This window comes from Diabrotica virgifera, chromosome 2 (genome assembly GCF_917563875.1).
Source record: "Diabrotica virgifera virgifera chromosome 2, PGI_DIABVI_V3a".
NCBI lineage: Eukaryota > Metazoa > Arthropoda > Insecta > Coleoptera > Chrysomelidae > Diabrotica > Diabrotica virgifera.
In genome coordinates, this window is record NC_065444.1 from 81,752,047 (window position 1) to 81,771,771 (window position 19,725).

Consider the following 19,725-nt stretch of genomic DNA (forward strand, 5'->3'; position numbering starts at 1 on the left):
TCACCCGGCGTGCTTGTAGTTTGTATGTTCTAACCAAACTACTGGAGATAGCAGTATTTCCGTGATAAGTTAAGAATGTGTTGAGTTAGCAGGAAATATTGAGGCGAATTAATTCGCTTATTAGAATTGTAATGGATATGGCATTTTTTACGATTATGTAGAGATCTTTTTTCTCTTTTTAATTACGTCAAAATCACAAAATCACCCAAAAGTGCAGTTAGCAGGTTTACACTTTTCACCGACGATATGCAACCCAAGCATCAGCTGATATTACACTTGACTGCCTGAACTTGAAACTCTTGAGAGTGAGTAAATGACTGTTTGTTATAATTACACTGTTTATGTTGATATCATGTGGCATTTGTGTGGCAATATTATGGAAGTAAGTGATAATGACCCAAAAATATTTTTAAAAAATACTGAATTGCTATTTATTCCGAATCTCCGGGGATTTCCCTATATTTTCAAAAGTAGTTTTTAAACAATACAGAATTAGTAAGTATTTGTCGACTTTCAAAGAAGCATTCAGCCATATTCAATCTTTATAAGAATATACATATAAGTTATAGTTATAAGAAATATTCGTAATATTTTTAGAATAATGTCCAATTGCCAAACATGCAAAAGTGGGCATAAATAGCCTAGACAGCTCAGACGTATTATCCTTTTTATGTCGATATTTTGTCGAGTATTGTATCGATATCGTATCGAAATCAATATCAGTACGATATTTCTACAAGAAAGTATTGCCGATATCGATACTCGATGCGATACTTTATTCGCATAACCAATACAATACTCAATACTTAAAATGTATCGATATTGTATCGTATCTTGAAGCTTTAGACAGAACACACCAAACATAAAGAGGTTCTGAGAAGGATGAATAAAGAAATGAAAATTTTAAATAGAATTAAAATAGAAAACACACTCATAAACACGTTACAGATGGAGAGAGATACATCTTGCTCAAATTGGTAATGCAGTGAAAGAACTAAGGAAGGAGAATCATGGGAGACGTAGTAAATCACAGATGCGCAATCTTAGAGAGTGGTACGGATGTATGTCAAAGGAACTATTTAGAGTGGCTGCCTCTACTAGTAGCCACGACCTCCGTGGCGAAATGGCACTTAACGAAGAAGAAGAAGAATAAAAAGATAAAAGGAAATAAGCGAATAGACTTAACATATCAGTTTATGCGGGTTGGTAGGTAGTGCAGATATAGTAAACAAAAATGGGGAAAAGCTTTGGCTAGGGTAATACTGCGATTTCGACCTGGTTTCTTTAAGGGGGAGGTTTATGGTTTGAAATCAACAAATCAAGCACATTTTTGTGAATTTTTTTCGAAGCTATGGTACAATTATTTTATTTTTAAATTAAATAAGCATATTAAGTACAATTCAAAGAATATTTAGAAAAAAATTCAATCCAAAATATTGAAAAATATGCCATTGGTGACAAATTTTGACAGGCAGCTCACAATAAAATGGATTTTGCGGTGGACATCAGAACTCGACACTCGATCATACGAAACAAAAAATTCAGAAAGATTTAATTAGCTTATGAGTTTCACGAGGTCACAACGTCGAGTTTTTTATTTTTAATGATTTTTGAATTTTTGGTATCACTCAGAAGTAAAAAAAAATGAAATTTTTGGTAAAATTTTTGTGAAAATCAACAGATTTATTATTGTTGAACAAAAAATAAGCAAAAAAAGAAAAATATCTCGACGTTGTTACCTCTAAAGAAAATTTGTGCAAAATATCAGGTAGATCGGCCGAGTAGTTTTTCAGTTACAATGTCCACTGCATTTGAAAAAGCAGTTTTGAGAAAAAAGCGTTTAAAGTTTTGACAACTGCATCTCCATCTTCTTATTTGTCTGCCAAATCGTAAAGTGATGCACATTGGAATATGTTTTTTGAATCAAGGAGTAATCTACAAAAGAGAAGGCGAACAGTTGTTTAACGTTTCTCACTACGCTCAAGCGTGCTGGCGCGAAGTCGCGGCAAAGCGAGTCGAGGGTAGGGATATTCAACACGCTGTATCTCTGGTAATTTTACTCCGATTATTTTGAAATTTTCGAAGAGTATTCTTGAAAATATGCACTTTTATTTAAAATAATAAAAAAAAATTAAATATTTCAAACCATACCCCCCCCCCCCTTAAGTTATTAGTCGAATCGTTAAATTACTGAAATAGATCTATCCCTTATCGAGATCGCCGAGCTGTATTGCTGCACGATTTCTATTTGGTATTAAAAATAAAAGTATTTACCTTATTTATCATTTAGAATCATCATTTTGAATAAAGGTAATATTTTTTTTACGACCGTTTAGTAATATACTCATTATTCGCTATTTTTGAATAGATAATAACACCCATTACTTTACCTGTGAGTAATAATCCATTACTCACGGGCTGAAGTTACTCGCGGGTCATTACTCACGGGTTGAAGTTAGATTCAAGTGGTGCATGACACTTTTAATATACCTATTAGCAAATAAAATTACTTAAACTTGTTCATTTAATAAAATAATGATTGTAATTTATGTGAACAATTAAATTTGAAAAATGTTTAAAGGATTTTTAACTTTAACAATGGGTTAGTATATTTTTTACGTTTAAATTTCAACATTTGACATTTTAAGATTGACGTTATTAAAAGGTAAACAATAAACAATCGGTATTAATTTCGTAAAAGGTCTTACGAATATGAAATTCATATAATGAATTATGTTTTATTGTCCTTTTCATGATCATTTTTCAGTGCGTAACAAATGATAGGAAAGAGGGTAAGTCCGTGATAATACACATTTATGACATTTATTCTAACATGACATTTTAGTTATATCTGACAGTTGTCACACTTTATTTTCAATTTGGAATAAAAACCAATCAAATGTGTTTCTTGCATTTATAAAATTGTATTTTCTTTGATTTGTATAGTCTTATAAATTATACAGATTATATTTGTAATATTATTATCTAATTAAAAAAATATTTTTTTATTATGGCGCCATCTATCGACAACTAGAATAACTAGAATAAATGTTATAAAAATGTCACCTACGAAATATAATCACCGACGTGCCTTTTTTCTGTCACATACAATTGAATGCGTTAGAAAGAAATCGAAAAACTGTGACGCACTGAAAGATGATCATGAGAAATACTGTACTTACTGTTTATTGTACAATAGATTTTAATTGAGAGCACAAGTTCTCTTTCATGCAATTGCCTTAAAATATGTCTTATTTTTAAAAGTCACCGCCATTCCATGACATAATGACAACTGTTTGTTTGTTTTATAAGCCCAACGAGTGTAATTCTAACAGTGTTGCCATAGTTATATAAAATATATTTTCTTATGAAAAATAAAATATTTCGTTTTAAATAATGTTAGTAGTTGATAATTATATTTTTCTACTAATCCAAATAAAAAAGGTCGTAGAAAAAGTATAGCATTCTACTTGCATGTAATGGCTATTACTCACTCTGATGAATTACGACACTCGCCAGCAACGGCTCGTGTCGCAAACTTCATCATCGTGAGTAACAGCCATCATTACATGCTCGTTGAAAAATACACTATTATTAAAATTTTGTTTTAATTAAAAAAAAAATTGGTATATTTTTATTTATTACACACTCTGTTTAAATTTTTAGCTCCCTAAAGAACCAGAGCCATGGGACAATATTCTAGATACAACAAAAAATACAAAAATTTGTTACCAAACAATAAGCAGGTTCGACTTTCTTAAAATAGAAGAGGATTGTCTGTATATTAATGTTTACAGTCCACAGGTAAACTTTATTTTCCTGTTTATTTATTATTTTTTTACAGAACGTATATATCATACAATTGAAATGATTTTAAACATTTAACAATCAACCATTACATATTTTGTATAACGATGTCTGAGAAAGCCATGCCACAGATCAGGGGCCCTATTTTCGAATTCATTCGAGTATATTTCGCATACGAAATTAGAAGAATTTCGCTCGAAATCCAGTTTTTTGTATTTTCGAATACTTCGTGTACGAATTTTTTCGTATACGATGACTCGAATGGGTATGAACCATTCGAATTTGGATGCTCGTATACGAATTGTTTTGTTGTCATTTCAAGGTCATTTCAGTTGTCATTGATGGTTTTAATCGTTATTGTATACAATATTTTTACATTGAACTTTCTTTTCAATGGGTGGTTTAAAATATTTTTTTAATAGAAGGAAACGACATAAGTACTATACGATAATGCATTTAATATATAACCTAACCTAACTTTATGTACGTATTCTAGCATAGCTTGACATATGACACTGTTGCCATATCCTCAATTTTTTCACACTATCCCATTATACTGGGTTGGGCTAAAGAATGGAACCAAGCAAATATCTTTGAAACGAAAAGAACAATCTTTTTGAAACTTTGCATGCAAGTACAGTGACGCAAAACGCATCTCTTGCTATACTTTTTGTTACTAGTTCACTTCCGGTTTCACCGGAAATACCCTTAACTTATTTATTTTAAATGAACACCCTGTATATTTTTGCAGATTTTGAAAGAACTTATTATTTCTAATTCATACATACCAAATTTGGAAGAAAAAAATAGTTAAAAAGTGTCTGTAGATAATTTTTTGTATTAAAAATAAACGAGTGGTACCATCCATACTATAGACTAAACTATTGTTGTATTTATTTGAATTTAGCATAGTAGGTAACTGTCACTGAACTAAATGAGAGAAATAAGTTTTATTCAAAATGGTTCATTTAAGTGAAAGAGATCGCATTGAAATATTAATGATAATCGGTCATGGTGATCGTGTTAGAACTCACGACGAGGTGTGTAATATTTTTAATGAATTGCATCCTGAAAGAAATCCTATATCATGTTCAACGGATACTAAAACATTGAAACGTTTTAATGCAGCTGGGATAGTCAAAAATTTGCCAAAAACTGGAAGACCACGGACTGCAACGAACGAAGTTATTAAACAAAATATTGCAATTGGTTTAGAGGAATCACCTCAAACTTCCACAAAAAATTTGGCAATAAACCATGGAATAAGTCAACGTTCTGTAAGGAGAATATTGAAAATGGAAAACTATCATCCGTATAAGATACAATTGGTTCAAGAATTGTCAGATGATGATTTTGACCGACGGCTAGAGTTTTGCGAACGAATGTTGGACATTTGTAACAATGACGAACATTTTGCAAGTAATGTAGTGTTTTCCGATGAGGCAACTTTTTGCTTAAATGGAACCGTTAACCGCCATAACTGTAGGTATTGGTCGAATGAGAATCCTCGTTGGATTATTGAAGCACATACCCAACATCCACAAAAGTTAAATGTTTGGATGGGAATTGTTCAAAATAGACTAATAGGCCCTTTTTTCATAGACGGAAATTTGAATGGTCACAAGTATTTAAATTTACTAAATAACCAAATTATTCCTGCACTTCAACAGAATGGCCAGTTACCACAAAATTTTTGGTTTCAACAAGATGGAGCGCCTCCCCACTATAATCGACGGGTTAGGGATTTTTTGGATATGAATTTTCCAGATCAATGGATTAGACGTAGAGGATTCCTAGAGTGGCCAGCTCGTTCTCCCGACCTCAACCCGTTAGATTTTTTTCTTTGGAGTTATCTAAAATCACGGGTTTACGTTAATAGACCAACATGCTTGCAGGATTTGAGACAGAATAATTGACGAATGTGATCTAATACGTGGAGAAATTCTGGAAAGAGTGACTCAAGAATTTATTTATAGGCTTGCAAGTTGTCAAGAGGTGAATGGCGGGCATTTTCAACATTTAAAATGATTTTTTTTTATTTTTATTATCATTGGTCTAACTTAAATAAATTAACCTATTTTTTAATTGTAAAGAGATTTATTTCTTGTTTTAATAGTTTTTTCTTCCAAACTTGGTATTTATGAATTACAAATAAAAAGTTCTTTTAAAATCTGCATAAATATACAGGGTGTCCCATTTAAAGTAAATAAGTTAAGGCTATTTCCGCTGAAACCGGAAGTGAACTAGTAACAAAAAGTATAGCAACAGATGCGTTTTGCGTCACTGTACTTGCATGCAAAGTTTTAAAAATATTGTTCTTTTCGTTTCAAAGATATTTGCTTGGTTCCATTCTTTAGCCCAACTCTGTATAAAGTTTTGAGAAAGTAAATAGTTTTGAAACACCTCCGTTTGTTTTGAAAATTAAATAGTGAAATATCAGTGTAAATTCTCAATTTTTTTATACTATCACATTATATAAACGTGCATTTAAAAAATCGTTTTGAAACACCAAAAACTAGTAAAATATCAGTGTAAATACTGGATACAAAAATAATAATAAACAAAATAGTGGACTTTGCAAACCGATATTACTAATATTATGCAAGCTTAAGATTCGAGTCCAGCTAATATTTTAGCTATTTTTTTAATAATGTGGTTATACCATTGATTGAAATTATACAAGAAATTAATAAAATAAGTATGACAACACTGTGACTCTTCAGATGAAGGTTGAGCCCGATGTTGTTCGAATTTGCAATGTTGCCGGTGCAAATTCTGCTCGTATACGTATAACATTTCGAAGGACATTCAAAAATACAGATTCAGATTCGTATACGAAATTTTTTATTCGAGTTAACTCGTTTGCGAACAAATTCGATTGAATTCGAAAATACGACCCCAGGCTGCAAGTAGGTATTAGGTATAAACCCTCAACACAGACAAGTCTAAAATTAAATTGTAGAAGGGGCGGATGTTAGTAGTCAAGTGGCTGTATTGACTCTGAGAAGTCCAAATATAATCTGTAGATTAATGTGTTAATACCGAGAAGAACTCTGAGAACCCAAGAAAAAGACTGAAGAACATAACAGTTATAACCAAAACGGATATTGGTTTTAATCAAAAAGGTGAAGGACTTTAAGTATCTAGGAGTAAATCTGCAAGTCTACAAAGGAGATGAAAGCCAAAAAATTGAGAAGCGAATTTTCACAGGAAGGAAGGCAAAGGAACAGAAGGAAGAAAAACGAAAACAAACTATTAAGAGCAAAAACATCTCCAGAGAGGCAAAACTGAGACTATACCGAACAGTGATGCAGTCCACAGTACTTTATGGAAGCACAATATGGTTTATGAACAAAAATTAAGAAAATGTGCTTGGTACGCGGAGTGCACTAAGGAAAATATTCGGGGGAGTAAAAAAAGATGAATTATGAAGACGGTAGAGGAGACGAACAAGAGCAGAGATCAGAGAGCTGTACGGGAAACAAAAAATTAGCTAGATCGCCAGAACAAAATGAATTAGTTGGTTAGGTCATCTTGAGAGAATGGCTGACGCAAGGTGGCCAAAGACTCGCTACTGAGGAGGTAATAAAAGAAGAGAAGAGGACGACTACGGAAAAAGTGGCTAGAAGCGTGTAAGAAAGAGCTGGAAATAATCGGGATAACAAATTGGAGAACTGCGACTTTGGAGGCAAGAAAATGGAGTAAAATAATGGAGGAATTTCAAGCCATGGGTCTTAAAGCCTGTGAATAATTTTCTGAAGCATTGGATAAAGAAGTCTCCAAGCTAGAAACTTGCCCTGATTCATACGATAAATTTGTAGAAATCGTAAAGCAAGTATCACGGAAACATATTCCTAGAGGTTGTCGAACTGAGTACATAGCGGGGCTCAATGAAGAATCTAAACCTCTACTTAAAAGATATGAACAGCTATATGAAAAAAACTTCTTCTCGGAAGCAACAAGGAAAGGCTGGGGAGGAAATGTTACATGCGATATCCGCCAACAGAACGGAAAGGTGGTGCAAGCTGGTCACGAGTCTGAACATAAAACAAAACAGCAGACGTGCCTGGAAGCTGATCCAGAATCTTGGCAACGATCCCGCTGCCCCGGCAGTCAACCTGACAGAAGTCACACCCGATCAGATAGCCCATCATCTTCTAATGAACAGTAAGGCGATATCAATAAAGAACAAGGTGAGAGCTCAACGGAATATCGACGAAGCAAGAGATGTTCTAGGTACATCTTTTTGTCTAGAGGAGATCACAGGCGCGATACACCAAATAAAAGTTAAGAAAGCGACTGGCCTGGACGATATACGAACACAACAAATAAAGAACTTTGGACTAAAAACCGTAGAGTGGCTCGTAAAAATATTGAATTTTTGCATCCGTACATTACAAATTCCCAAAACCTGGAGGACATCTAGAGTGGTTGCCCTCTTAAAACTAGGGAAGGATCCGGCGGATACAAAGAGTTTTAGAGCTGTATCTCTTTTGTGCCACCTTTTCAAGGCATTTGAAACAATGATACTGAACCGTATCGCTGAATTTGTGGAGACTAAAATTATTCCAGAACAAGCAGGATTCGGACCCGGAAAGTTCTGCTGCAGTCAAATTCTTAATGTCACTAAACATATAGAAGATGGTGTTGAACGGAAAGAAATAGCAGGAGTAGCGTTCATCGACCTAACTGTCGCCTATGACCCAGTTAACCATCAACGGCTACTCGCAAAACTCTACGAAGCTACAAAGGATTCTCGACTAACAATGTTAGTGAAATGTATCCTCCAGAATAGACGCTTCTACGTAACGCTCCAGTCCAAGAACAGTCGGTGGTCAGATGCTGGAACACAACGAGATGCCAAAATACCTCGGCGTACATCTAGATAGAACTCTGTCTTACCGATACCATTGTCAAGATGTCAAGAAGAAAGTAAGTGCCAGAAATAATATCATCCGCAAGCTAACTAATACAAAATGGGGAGCACAACAACACACTCTCCGTACTTCTGCCTTAGTTATGTTTTTCGGCCGCTGAGTTTGGAGCACTAGTATGGGCAAACCCTGCTCACGCAAAGAACGTCTACGCGGCTCTAAATGAGACGGTTCGTATAATATCGGATTGCCTGAAACCGACACCTATCGAAGAGGTATACGCCATAGCTTTGATTGCTCCATCACGTATTAAGAGGAAGGTCACGTCAGAGGTAGAACGAAAAAAGCAGGAGACGGACCGAAGACACCCCTTATATGACCACCAAACTCAGCCAAGTAGACTAAGATCTCGAAAAAGGTTTCTGAAAACATGAAGATCCATCCCCGAAGCGCCAGAGACGCCCCGAATACACCTATGGCAAGCGTCAGCTACCACAACACATTTTCTTCCCTCAGAGGAAATGGCTGCTAGACACAATTTACCGCATCCGACTTGGAAAGCGCTAAACAGACTAAGAACCGGAGTTTCACGTCGTGCTAGTAACCTGAAAAAATTGGGACCCCAAGAGGACGACACCTCCGACTGTGGCGCGGTCCAGACCAGCCGGCATCTACTATCATGCACAGAGATGAGAGAGACCTGCACAGAAGAAGACTTAATTTTAGCAAATGAGAGGGCCATCTATGTGGCCAACCATTGGAAACATAGAATTTAAAGTTGTTGGTTTTCCTTTAAAGTTTGTTGGACACGGAAAGTAAGTAAGCAAAGCCTGTTGAGCTGTATATATATACTACAAAAATTTTATTAAGCTCAAAGAATATGTCATACAAAATCCAAATACATATTTTCTAAAACAGACACTTGTTTTTTTTAATTCAAAATATTTTAAAATAAATAAATAAATTTTTATTAAAAAATATTAAAACCTGTGTCACAGTATAATAGCGAACATCAAAATTACTTAGATTTTGATCTAATGCTTGGAAATAAACTTTTTATCACTTTATCAATATTTTAGAAACCTGGTAGCGATGACTTACTCCCAGTTCTTCTATGGATCCACGGAGGTGGTTTAGTAAATGAATCCAGTACAATTGAATACTATGGCCCGAAATATATTATGGATCACGGTGTGGTCGTTGTGACTTTTAACTACCGTCTTGGACCATTTGGTAGGTAAAAAAATTAGCAAATAATGTTTAAAAAGTACGCCCATACCATAAAAGTAAACATTTTTATAGACAAGCTTAAAAAACATCTTTGCTGAGAAGAAAAATTTCTAAAAGTACTAATTTCACTTAATCTCGAAGTACATTTAAAATATCTGTTATTTATACTTTAATAAACCACAATACAATAACTGACGAGAAATGAAAGTGGTCAACAAGTAGTTGGACTTCGTAAGTAGGTTTTCACCCAACGTGACCACAAATAGAACAGGTGATCAGAAGTCGAATTGGATTTCACTAATTTTAAGTCATTTTTGGCAAACTTCCGTTCATAACTTTTTATCCGGAAATGACATCAAAACCTAAACTAAATATTCAAGCTAGACTTTTCAATACAAGATAATTGATGTATCACATGAACTATTCGATGACTATAATGTGGCACTTCCTATTACAACTTTTAAAGCGGAAGTGATATAAAAACCGGAAGTATATGTTAATTCTCGTTTTGCTAAGGCGCGTCGAGTAATATATTGCTTGTACTATCCCGATGACTTCCAGTTGCAACAAGAACTAAAAAATATTTCCTGTTGCCACTCTGCAACCAGACATCCAAGGTTAAATTTCTCGCCTTGAGTTCTATCCTTGAGTTATACGCTCTTAATCGACACCTCATTTATCATTCTATCAGCTCATCGACAGGCATGAAACCGGAAGCATATATATTTGGTTTTCGTCTTGCTAAGGCGCGTCGAATAATATATCACTTGTACTATTTCGGCGACTTTAAAGCAATAGTTTCGATTGCAACTCTAAAACCGGAAGTCCGAGATCAAATTTTTCACCTCCAGTACAATACTTGGGTTATAAACTCTCACTCTACGTCCCATTTTTGTCTCATTCTATCTGTTTTAATAACGGAAGAGTTATATTCGCGGACAGACAAGCATGAAACCGGAAGTATATATTTGTTTAGGCTCGTCGAATAATATATCGCTTGTACTATTTCGGCGACTTTAAAACAGTACTTTTGGAAGTCTTAGGTAAAATTTTTCACTTTTATAGCCATCCTTGGGTTATAAGCTTTCATTCGATGCCTCAGTTTGTTGTTATTCTATCTGGTATAATAACGGAGAAACTGTGTTGATCCTGGGACAGACGGACACGAATAATTCTAGGTTAGGTTTTCACATTTTTTCGAAATGGGTAAAACCAATAAATAAATAAAAATCATTTTTGCAATCAAGTTATCACCAGGTTAATCAAATTGTATACAACTTACATTCTTTCGACAAATACTTACATCTAAAATAGTGTATCTTCCCAAACTTATCTATAAATTTTTTCACTTTAATTATTGTACCTATGCCATCATCTAAAACATTTTTAATTTTCGAAGGATTTCTTGGTACCGACGATGGAGTTATTCCCCAGAATCTTGGTTTAAAAGATCAAAGATTTGCTATAGAATGGGTTAATCAAAACATTCATCTCTTTGGAGGAAATCCAGAACATGTAGTCCTAGTTGGTGAAAGTGCTGGGTCTCTATCTGTTGGTTTACACTTAATGGGAGACTGGGAAGGAGGCAAAGGTAAGTTTAATATAGGAAATAATATACGAACAATAAAAATGTAATACAAAGTGGAGTGGCTTGATCACTCGATATAAGACTGCTAAAATACTTATATTTCAAGTAAATAGCCTAAAGCCAAATTAGAGATATCGTACTGAAAATTTTTCCATCAAACGTGGAGTAAGATAGGGTTGTGTTTTGTCACCCAGTCTTTTCAACCCATACTTTAAATAAATCTTTAAAAATGCTTTGGATGACACACAAAAGGGAGTAAGAATAGGCAGAGAAGTAATAGCAATATCAGATACGCTGACGATACAGCCATTCTTGTAGAAAATCTATATGATCTCTAGATATTAGTAAACCTAGTCAGTGAAGCAAGTTTTCGGAGTTGCCTTAAATCAACATTATTTCAAATACAAAGTAGATGGCAGTTGGAAAGGTTAATATATATCAAGATCTGCTTTCTCTTAATGTAGAGAAAATAGAACAGCTAAACCATTTCAAATACCTTGATAGCTGAGAAAATATAAATTGTGACTTTGATGAAGAGATAATAACTAGAATCGAAATATCATGTAAGGCTTTTATGACTTTATGACCTGGAATGCAGTTTTATGCGACAGAAACCTGTTGATGAATATTCGCAAGAAGGTCGTGAAATGTTATGTGTGATCTACCATATTGTATGTTTGTGAGACATGGATATTAGATATTAAACACTGTTAAACAATTTAGAAGCAAAAGAATTGGTGTGGATTTCGCATACTTCCAATAAAGATGTTCTTTAAATGATGAATTCAGGCGTTTGCTCATAAACATTATAAAGAGAAGAAAGACAGAATATATTTAGGACATATAATTAGATAATCTACAGGAAACGAGAAAGGCCTAAGAGAAAGCTTGATAGTATGGAATGAGGTATTAACAAATTACGGTATGAAATTGAATAAGAGTAAGACAAAGACAATGGTAATAGATAGAAATAGGAAAAGGATAAAGGTGCAAATAGATGGAGTAGAAATAGAACAAGTCAGTAAATATCAATACCTAGGTGTAATATTTGAAGAAAATGGAAAACAAGAAATAGATATAAATTATAGGATACAAAAAACAAATAGACTATATTATGCAATAAACAGTGGATTTGTAAATAGACGAGAAATATCAAGAAAAACGAAAATGAGTGTATGCAAAAGAGTGTATAGACCTGTACTCACATATGGATGTGAATCGTGGATATTGACAAAAAGGGATAAAAGTAAATTGCAGGCAATAGAAACGAAATATCTAAGAACAGTAATGGGAGTGACAAGAAGAGATAGACTTAAGAATATAAAAATAAGAGAAGAATTAGAAATAGAACCAGTAGAAAATTATATAGAAGAAAGACAGCTGAGTTGGTGGGGACACCTTCAAAGAATGAGTGATAATATACCTGTTAAAAGAATCTGGGAAAGCAGAAATATAGAAAGGAAAAAAGTGGTAGACCAAGAAAATAATGGAATGCAGTAATAATGGATATTTTGGAAAAGAGGGGAACAACATGGAACGATGCCAAAAACTAACAGAAAACAGAAAGATATGAAAGAAATTTATGAAGAACAAAAAAGAATAAAAGAATCAGAAACAGATCCCTACACCTCAGGGTAGAGGGGATAAAGATTATATATATATATATATATATATATATATATATATATATATATATATATATATATATATATATATATATTGTTGTGATCTTATTTATTTATATGTGATGATATTCTTATATGTAATTTAATTTAATTAATGCATTAATGATAATCTAATTAATCAACCAGATCACATACCAATATGTTTTCAATCTCAGGGCGAATTATAAAATTACTTACTTATTTTCGTGACTTCTAAGTATTTCTCAGTGGTTCCTAATCGGGATAGGAAAAAAATAAAATAATACACACATATGGATTACAATTATAAATCAAAATTTTGTTTATTTTATATAAATGGCAATTACTGCTTAATATTTGTTAGATCTTATATTTATTTAATAAAAAAATTTAAAAATGGGAATCTTATTTCCTTTTGGTTTCCAATTTAAAACTTTTATTAATAATGAAACTATTAGGATTTATTAGCAACCAATTGATTTAAGTTTGATGAAAATCTTCTGATATTAGCGATTATGTTCTTCAATTTTTAATGTGGTATTTAATACAAAAACCCATACATTCATGTCTTGACAAATGAGACTGACCTTTATCTGGTGAACTGCGAATGTCCTCACACAAAACCCGTTTCCTCCTACCCTTGGTTGCGATGAAAAACTCGTCCTGGCCTCCAGTAATGTTCTCCTTTGAAAACTACCTCGTATCGCTCTCGTTCCTGCTTTTCTCGTGATGTCGTGTTCTACCTTTTTCGAACCACTTCAATCAGCCACCGGGATACTCTTTGCTCAAGGAGATTCTTTTCTCTCGACTCGGCCTACCTCTCGTTCCGATGGGTACTCAACACTCACGGAACTATACCGGCGTTTTCACTCTTCGTACACTACCGTCCACCACTGGACTTTACCTCTCCACTGCTCAAAACATTCCGATCTCTCATCCTCATTCATTTCCCTACTTTCTCAATATCCCCTCCAGATTCAAAAATCAACATTCCACCACAAATTTTAATTCGCCGTATTCCTCAGTACCAACTTTTAATCTTTCTAAATATGTTTAATGGATTTCAAGAAAAAATAATCATTTCCCAATTTAAACTTACTTTCTACTTTTTACAAAACCTAATGACCTATTATCTATTTCACTGAGTCTTATTTAGCGTAGGCTAATGATCGAATCTTCCGCGAACACTATAATGGTCCGCGTCACTTAACTTGTTTATCTTAGGCGCATTGTTACCGAGTTTCGTACGCTTCTTCGAATCACTTTCTTAAAACTAAATATAATAATGTGTTGTATACAGGTTGTTCTAAATTTACATGCCCGTGGTTGAGAAAATTGAAGATCTTTTATATTAATTTGAATTTTGCTTATAATTATAAAATTTTAATTCTCATATCAAATAGGAATATAACAAATTCCCGCCTTGTATTCGATAAAATTTATCTGCATTTTTAAATAAATTTTCTCGAGGCAAAACCAACTCCCTGTATATTTCCTTACTTTAATCTCTTGTCGATACTTGTATTGAATCGGGTAAGTCTTTGATCGAAAATTTCCCAAGTTTTTCACCTCAAATGAATGTTCGTACTTTTTCGCCACTCTGTTTTCCTCATTGATCAAATTTTCGTAGTTTCTTAACATCAACCGCAATTCTTTTTCTTTTCCTTCTCCACATATCAATTTTCTGTCTTTTTCCTCAGACTCCTCACATATGTTTACCGTGCATTCTGCATCCTCGTTTGCATATACCTCCTCTTCAAATACCACTGTTTCAATCATATTCTTTTCACTTTCATTTGTTAGCTTTATTTCTTCTTCTCCTGAGCTCGTCTCTTCTTTTGAGGAATCCCAGGTTTCTTTTGCTTTTGATACTCTCAATTTTTTTTCTTCTGGGCTCAACTCTTCTTTTGAGGAGCCACAGGTTTCCTTTTCTTTTATCTTTTTCTGACTTTTTCTCCCTTTTCTTCTTTGTCTTTGCTTCGTTGCCAAATTCATTTCCACTGTTTGTTCTTTACCTGATTCGTCCATATTTTGTTTCTCCTGTCCCTTGTCCTGTTCTTTTTCTTTTTCTTCTGTTAGTTTCATCGTATTATTTTTAAAATATATCACTACATGTTTTTCTGCCAATTCGTCAACTCCTACTATCATGTCATGTGACATATTTGGCATTATTACACATTGTAGTGCATACATATTCTTACCCAGTCGTACCGTTACTCGTATGCCTTCATTTATAGTTGCCAATGTCCGTTTGTTTGCGCCCACTAAATTTACCCTAGGTATTTTGTAAATTAAATTTGTTAAGTTAACTTCTTCTATTAGTTTTCTGTTGACCAATGTCATTTCCGATCCAGTATCTATCATAATTTTAATTGGTTTCTCGTTGATAAATCCATCCACAAATTTTAAATTAACTCCATTTTTCTTTTCGTTGTTTCCTGCCAATTTAATAAACTCCTTGGGGTGACAAAAGATTCCTGTTTGTTTTTTTTTTGTTTTTAGTAAGCGCCGTCGTGAAAAAACCGCCGGTTGCTCATCGTTGTTTATATTTTCGTCATAATTTCTCTCTCCGTCATATTCTTCTGTCTGGGTATTATTTACCTCTCTTCTATTTTCTCTTCGTCTGTCGGATCTGTTTCGGTTTTCTCGATATCCCTGTTCATTTTGTCTACCATTATTTTTGTTCTCATTCCATTGCCTATTTCTTTGTTCATAATTTCCTCTTCCGTTGTCTCTATTTTCGTTTTCCCTTCTGGGATTAAAATCTCGACTTGGTCTCCAGTAATGATTTCTCTCTCTGTAATCCTGTGTCTCTCGGGGCCTGTAATCTTCTCGCGACCTTCTTGATTTTCTTTCTCTTAAACGTGATTCTCTTATTCGTAAGAATTGGCATAGACTATCTATGTCTTTGTAGTTTTGCAATGTGATATGGTCTTCCAGCGTTTCTTCGAAGTGTCTTGCAATCAGTTCGACTAATTGTTCCGATGAGTAATTATATTGCAAATGTTTTGCATTATTGTAAATTTGTAAAGCATATGTCCTTTCTGATACCCCCATCCTATCGTTGTATTTCCCATTTTGCAATTCCTTGTTAATTTCCAATTGTTGGACTTTTCCCCAGAAATAATTCAAAAATTTTTGTTCAAATTGTTGCCAATTGCCGAATTCTTCTTCTTTATTATCGAACCATAGGCTTGCTTCATATTTGAGATGGTTTCTGATAGTTTCTTTTGCTGTTTCGAAATTTCCGATGTGTTGTATTTTCTTTTTCAGGCTATTTATGAACGGCACTGGGTGTAATTCTTCTTACATCCCCGCCAAACCTTATCTTCACGTCATCTGTGCTATGTATAACCATTTCTCTTCTTTCTCCGACATTTTGTTGAGTATTGATTTCCGCAATCTTTCTTTCCACTTCTTCTCTGTCTGCTTGAATAGCGTTTTCAAACTTGTTTTCCAAATTTTCTATTTCCTTTTTCTAGCAATTCGTTATCTCCTTTATTTTGATTTTGATTTCTTTAATCTCTAACTCCTGTTTCTCGCTCTTTTCTGCAATCTCTTCTATTTTTTTAACCATTTCCTTCTTAATACTCTCTATATTTCTGTTGTTTTCTTCTATGGCTTGTTTTGTTTCCTGTTGATTGTCATCCATTTTTTTCTGTGTTTCATCCATTTTTTTGATCCACTTTATCCATTTTCTTTGATGTTTCTTCCTGATTTTTATCCATTGTTCGTTTTGCTTCATCCATTTTTTGTGACTGGAGTTGCATAAGTTGTAATATCTTTTCTAATTCTGACAATTCTTTTTTTCCTGTTTCCATGATTGTTGTGTCTAAAATATCTTCTTGGTCAGAATTTTCCTCTTGACCTGAATGTTCTTTTTGTTTTTTGTTGTCTTTGCTTTGGCTTCTTGTCACAGATATTTGTTTTCAAGAAGTACTATCCCCGCCAAATGTGAAATTTTAATAGTATGTTACCCAAAACGACTTTTTCTCCCCCAAATATTATAAATTGTCCATAAATATATCAAATGTAAATATCGTAAAAATAAAGTATTAAGGTACTAGTACACTTTAGAAGACCAAAAATGAGCATTTTTCAAGATTTTTTTTCTCAGAACATTTATTAGAAATGAACATAAAACTTTTTACATATTAATATCTAACTCTTAGAGAATACATAAAGTATATCTTTTTTCATTTATGCACATACACTAATATTGTAGAGGGCGCCAAAGTCGAGGCCTCGAAAAAAAGTAGTTCCGATGGCGGACAGTAAATCTCAGGATTGGGATCTCTGAAACAAAAGAATCGTACGGTATTTGAGAAAGGAAGGTTTCTTACGTGACAATTTACCACCGTTAGTGAAAAATTCCGTAAAACAAAGATTTTACGGAAACTCAAAAAATTTTTGTGAAAAAAACGCCCGTTTTCTTTCAGTTTTTCATAGTTAGAAAATATTTGTTTTTTATTTTTTTGGTCAAATTGTGGTAAATTGTCACGTAAGAAACCTTCCTTTTTTAAATCCAGTACGATTTTTTTGTTTCAGATATCCCAATCCTGAGATTAACTGTCCGCCATCAATTTTCGAGGTCTCGACTTTTGCGGCCTCTACAATATTAGTGTACGTGCGTAAATGAAACAAGATGTATTTTTTGTATTCTCTAAGGGTTAGATATTAATATGTAAAAAGTTTTATGTTCATTTTTAATAAAGGTTCTGAGAAAAAAATTCTTGAAAAAAATGATTATTTTCGGTCTTCTAAAGTGTACTAGTACCTTAAATCAGTTATGTAAAATTTGTACCTAAAGAGATCTAAATTTTCATGTTATCAACTGTAAGTATCTCACTTTTTACCACAGGCATATAAATTTCCAACTACCGGCTTTTCTCTTTCTATCCATCAAATTTGCCACTAGAAATACTTTTCAATGCCCCACATTGGGCGCCATTTTTGTTGTGATCTTATTTATTTATATGTGATGATATTCTTATATGTAATTTAATTTAATTAATGCATTAATGATAATCTAATTAATCAACCAGATCACATACCAATATGTTTTCAATCTCAGGGCGAATTATAAAATTACTTACTTACTTTCGTGACTTCTAAGTATTTCTCAGTGGTTCCTAATCGGGATAGGAAAAAAATAAAATAATACACACATATGGATTACAATTATAAATCAAAATTTTGTTTATTTTATATAAATGGCAATTACTGCTTAATATTTGTTAGATCTTATATTTATTTAATAAAAAAATTTAAAAATGGGAATCTTATTTCCTTTTGGTTTCCAATTTAAAACTTTTATTAATAATGAAACTATGAGGATTTATTAGCAACCAATTGATTTAAGTTTGATGAAAATCTTCTGATATTAGCGATTATGTTCTTCAATTTTTAATGTGGTATTTAATACAAAAACCCATACATTCATGTCTTGACAAATGAGACTGACCTTTATCTGGTGAACTGCGAATGTCCTCACACAAAACCCGTTTTCTCCTACCCTTGGTTGCGATGAAAAACTCGTCCTGGCCTCCAGTAATGTTCTCCTTTGAAAACTACCTCGTATCGCTCTCGTTCCTGCTTGTCTCGTGATGTCGTGTTCTACCTTTTTCGAACCACTTCAATCAGCCACCGGGATACTCTTTGCTCAAGGAGATTCTTTTCTCTCGACTCGGCCTACCTCTCGTTCCGATGGGTACTCAACACTCACGGAACTATACCGGCGTTTTCACTCTTCGTACACTACCGTCCACCACTGGACTTCACCTCTCCACTGCTCAAAACATTCCGATCTCTCATCCTCATTCATTTCCCTACTTTCTCAATATCCCCTCCAGATTCAAAAATCAACATTCCACCACAAATTTTAATTCGCCGTATTCCTCAATACCAACTTTTAATCTTTCTAAATATGTTTAATGGATTTCAAAAAAAAATAATCATTTCCCAATTTAAACTTACTTTCTACTTTTTACAAAACTTAATGACCTATTATCTATTTCACTGAGTCTTATTTAGCGTAGGCTAATGATCGAATCTTCCGCGAACACTATAATGGTCCGCGTCACTCAACTTGTTTATCTTAGGCGCATTGTTACCGAGTTTCGTACGCTTCTTCGAATCACTTTCTTAAAACTAAATATAATAATGTGTTGTATACAGGTTGTTCTAAATTTACATGCCCGTGGTTGAGAAAATTGAAGATCTTTTATATTAATTTTAATTTTGCTTATAATTATAAAATTTTAATTCTCATATCAAATAGGAATATAACAATATATATATATATAATTAGAGAATCTAAATACCATCTAATTCACCTTATAATACAAGGAAAAGTGAAGGGAAAGAAATTAATTGTTGGTGGATAGAAACTTTCATGGCTGCATAATATTAGACAATGATGTGGTTTCAAAAAAATAATTATTATTTCGCTATGTCGATAGAGAGCGTTTCAGGAAAATTTCAGGAAACTGTAATCATGACGACAGCCACTGAATGCGGACACGGCACCTAAAAAAGAGGAAGAAGAAGATACAAATAACTTTTAAAAATGTAACTTGTTTCA

At 33.5% G+C, this 19,725-nt stretch overlaps 1 protein-coding gene across 1 annotated transcript in view; it reads left to right on the forward strand.

Annotated features, from left to right (window-relative positions):
• Positions 1 to 352: 352 nt before the first annotated feature.
• LOC126880736 (juvenile hormone esterase-like) overlaps positions 353 to 19,725 on the forward strand; it is a 34,284-nt gene continuing 14,911 nt past the window's right edge. Inside the window, exons 1-4 of the mRNA XM_050644783.1 lie at positions 353 to 382; positions 3,667 to 3,804; positions 9,761 to 9,914; positions 11,311 to 11,502. Coding sequence (XP_050500740.1) covers positions 353 to 382; positions 3,667 to 3,804; positions 9,761 to 9,914; positions 11,311 to 11,502 — 514 coding nt within the window. The remainder of the gene's footprint in view (positions 383 to 3,666; positions 3,805 to 9,760; positions 9,915 to 11,310; positions 11,503 to 19,725) is intronic.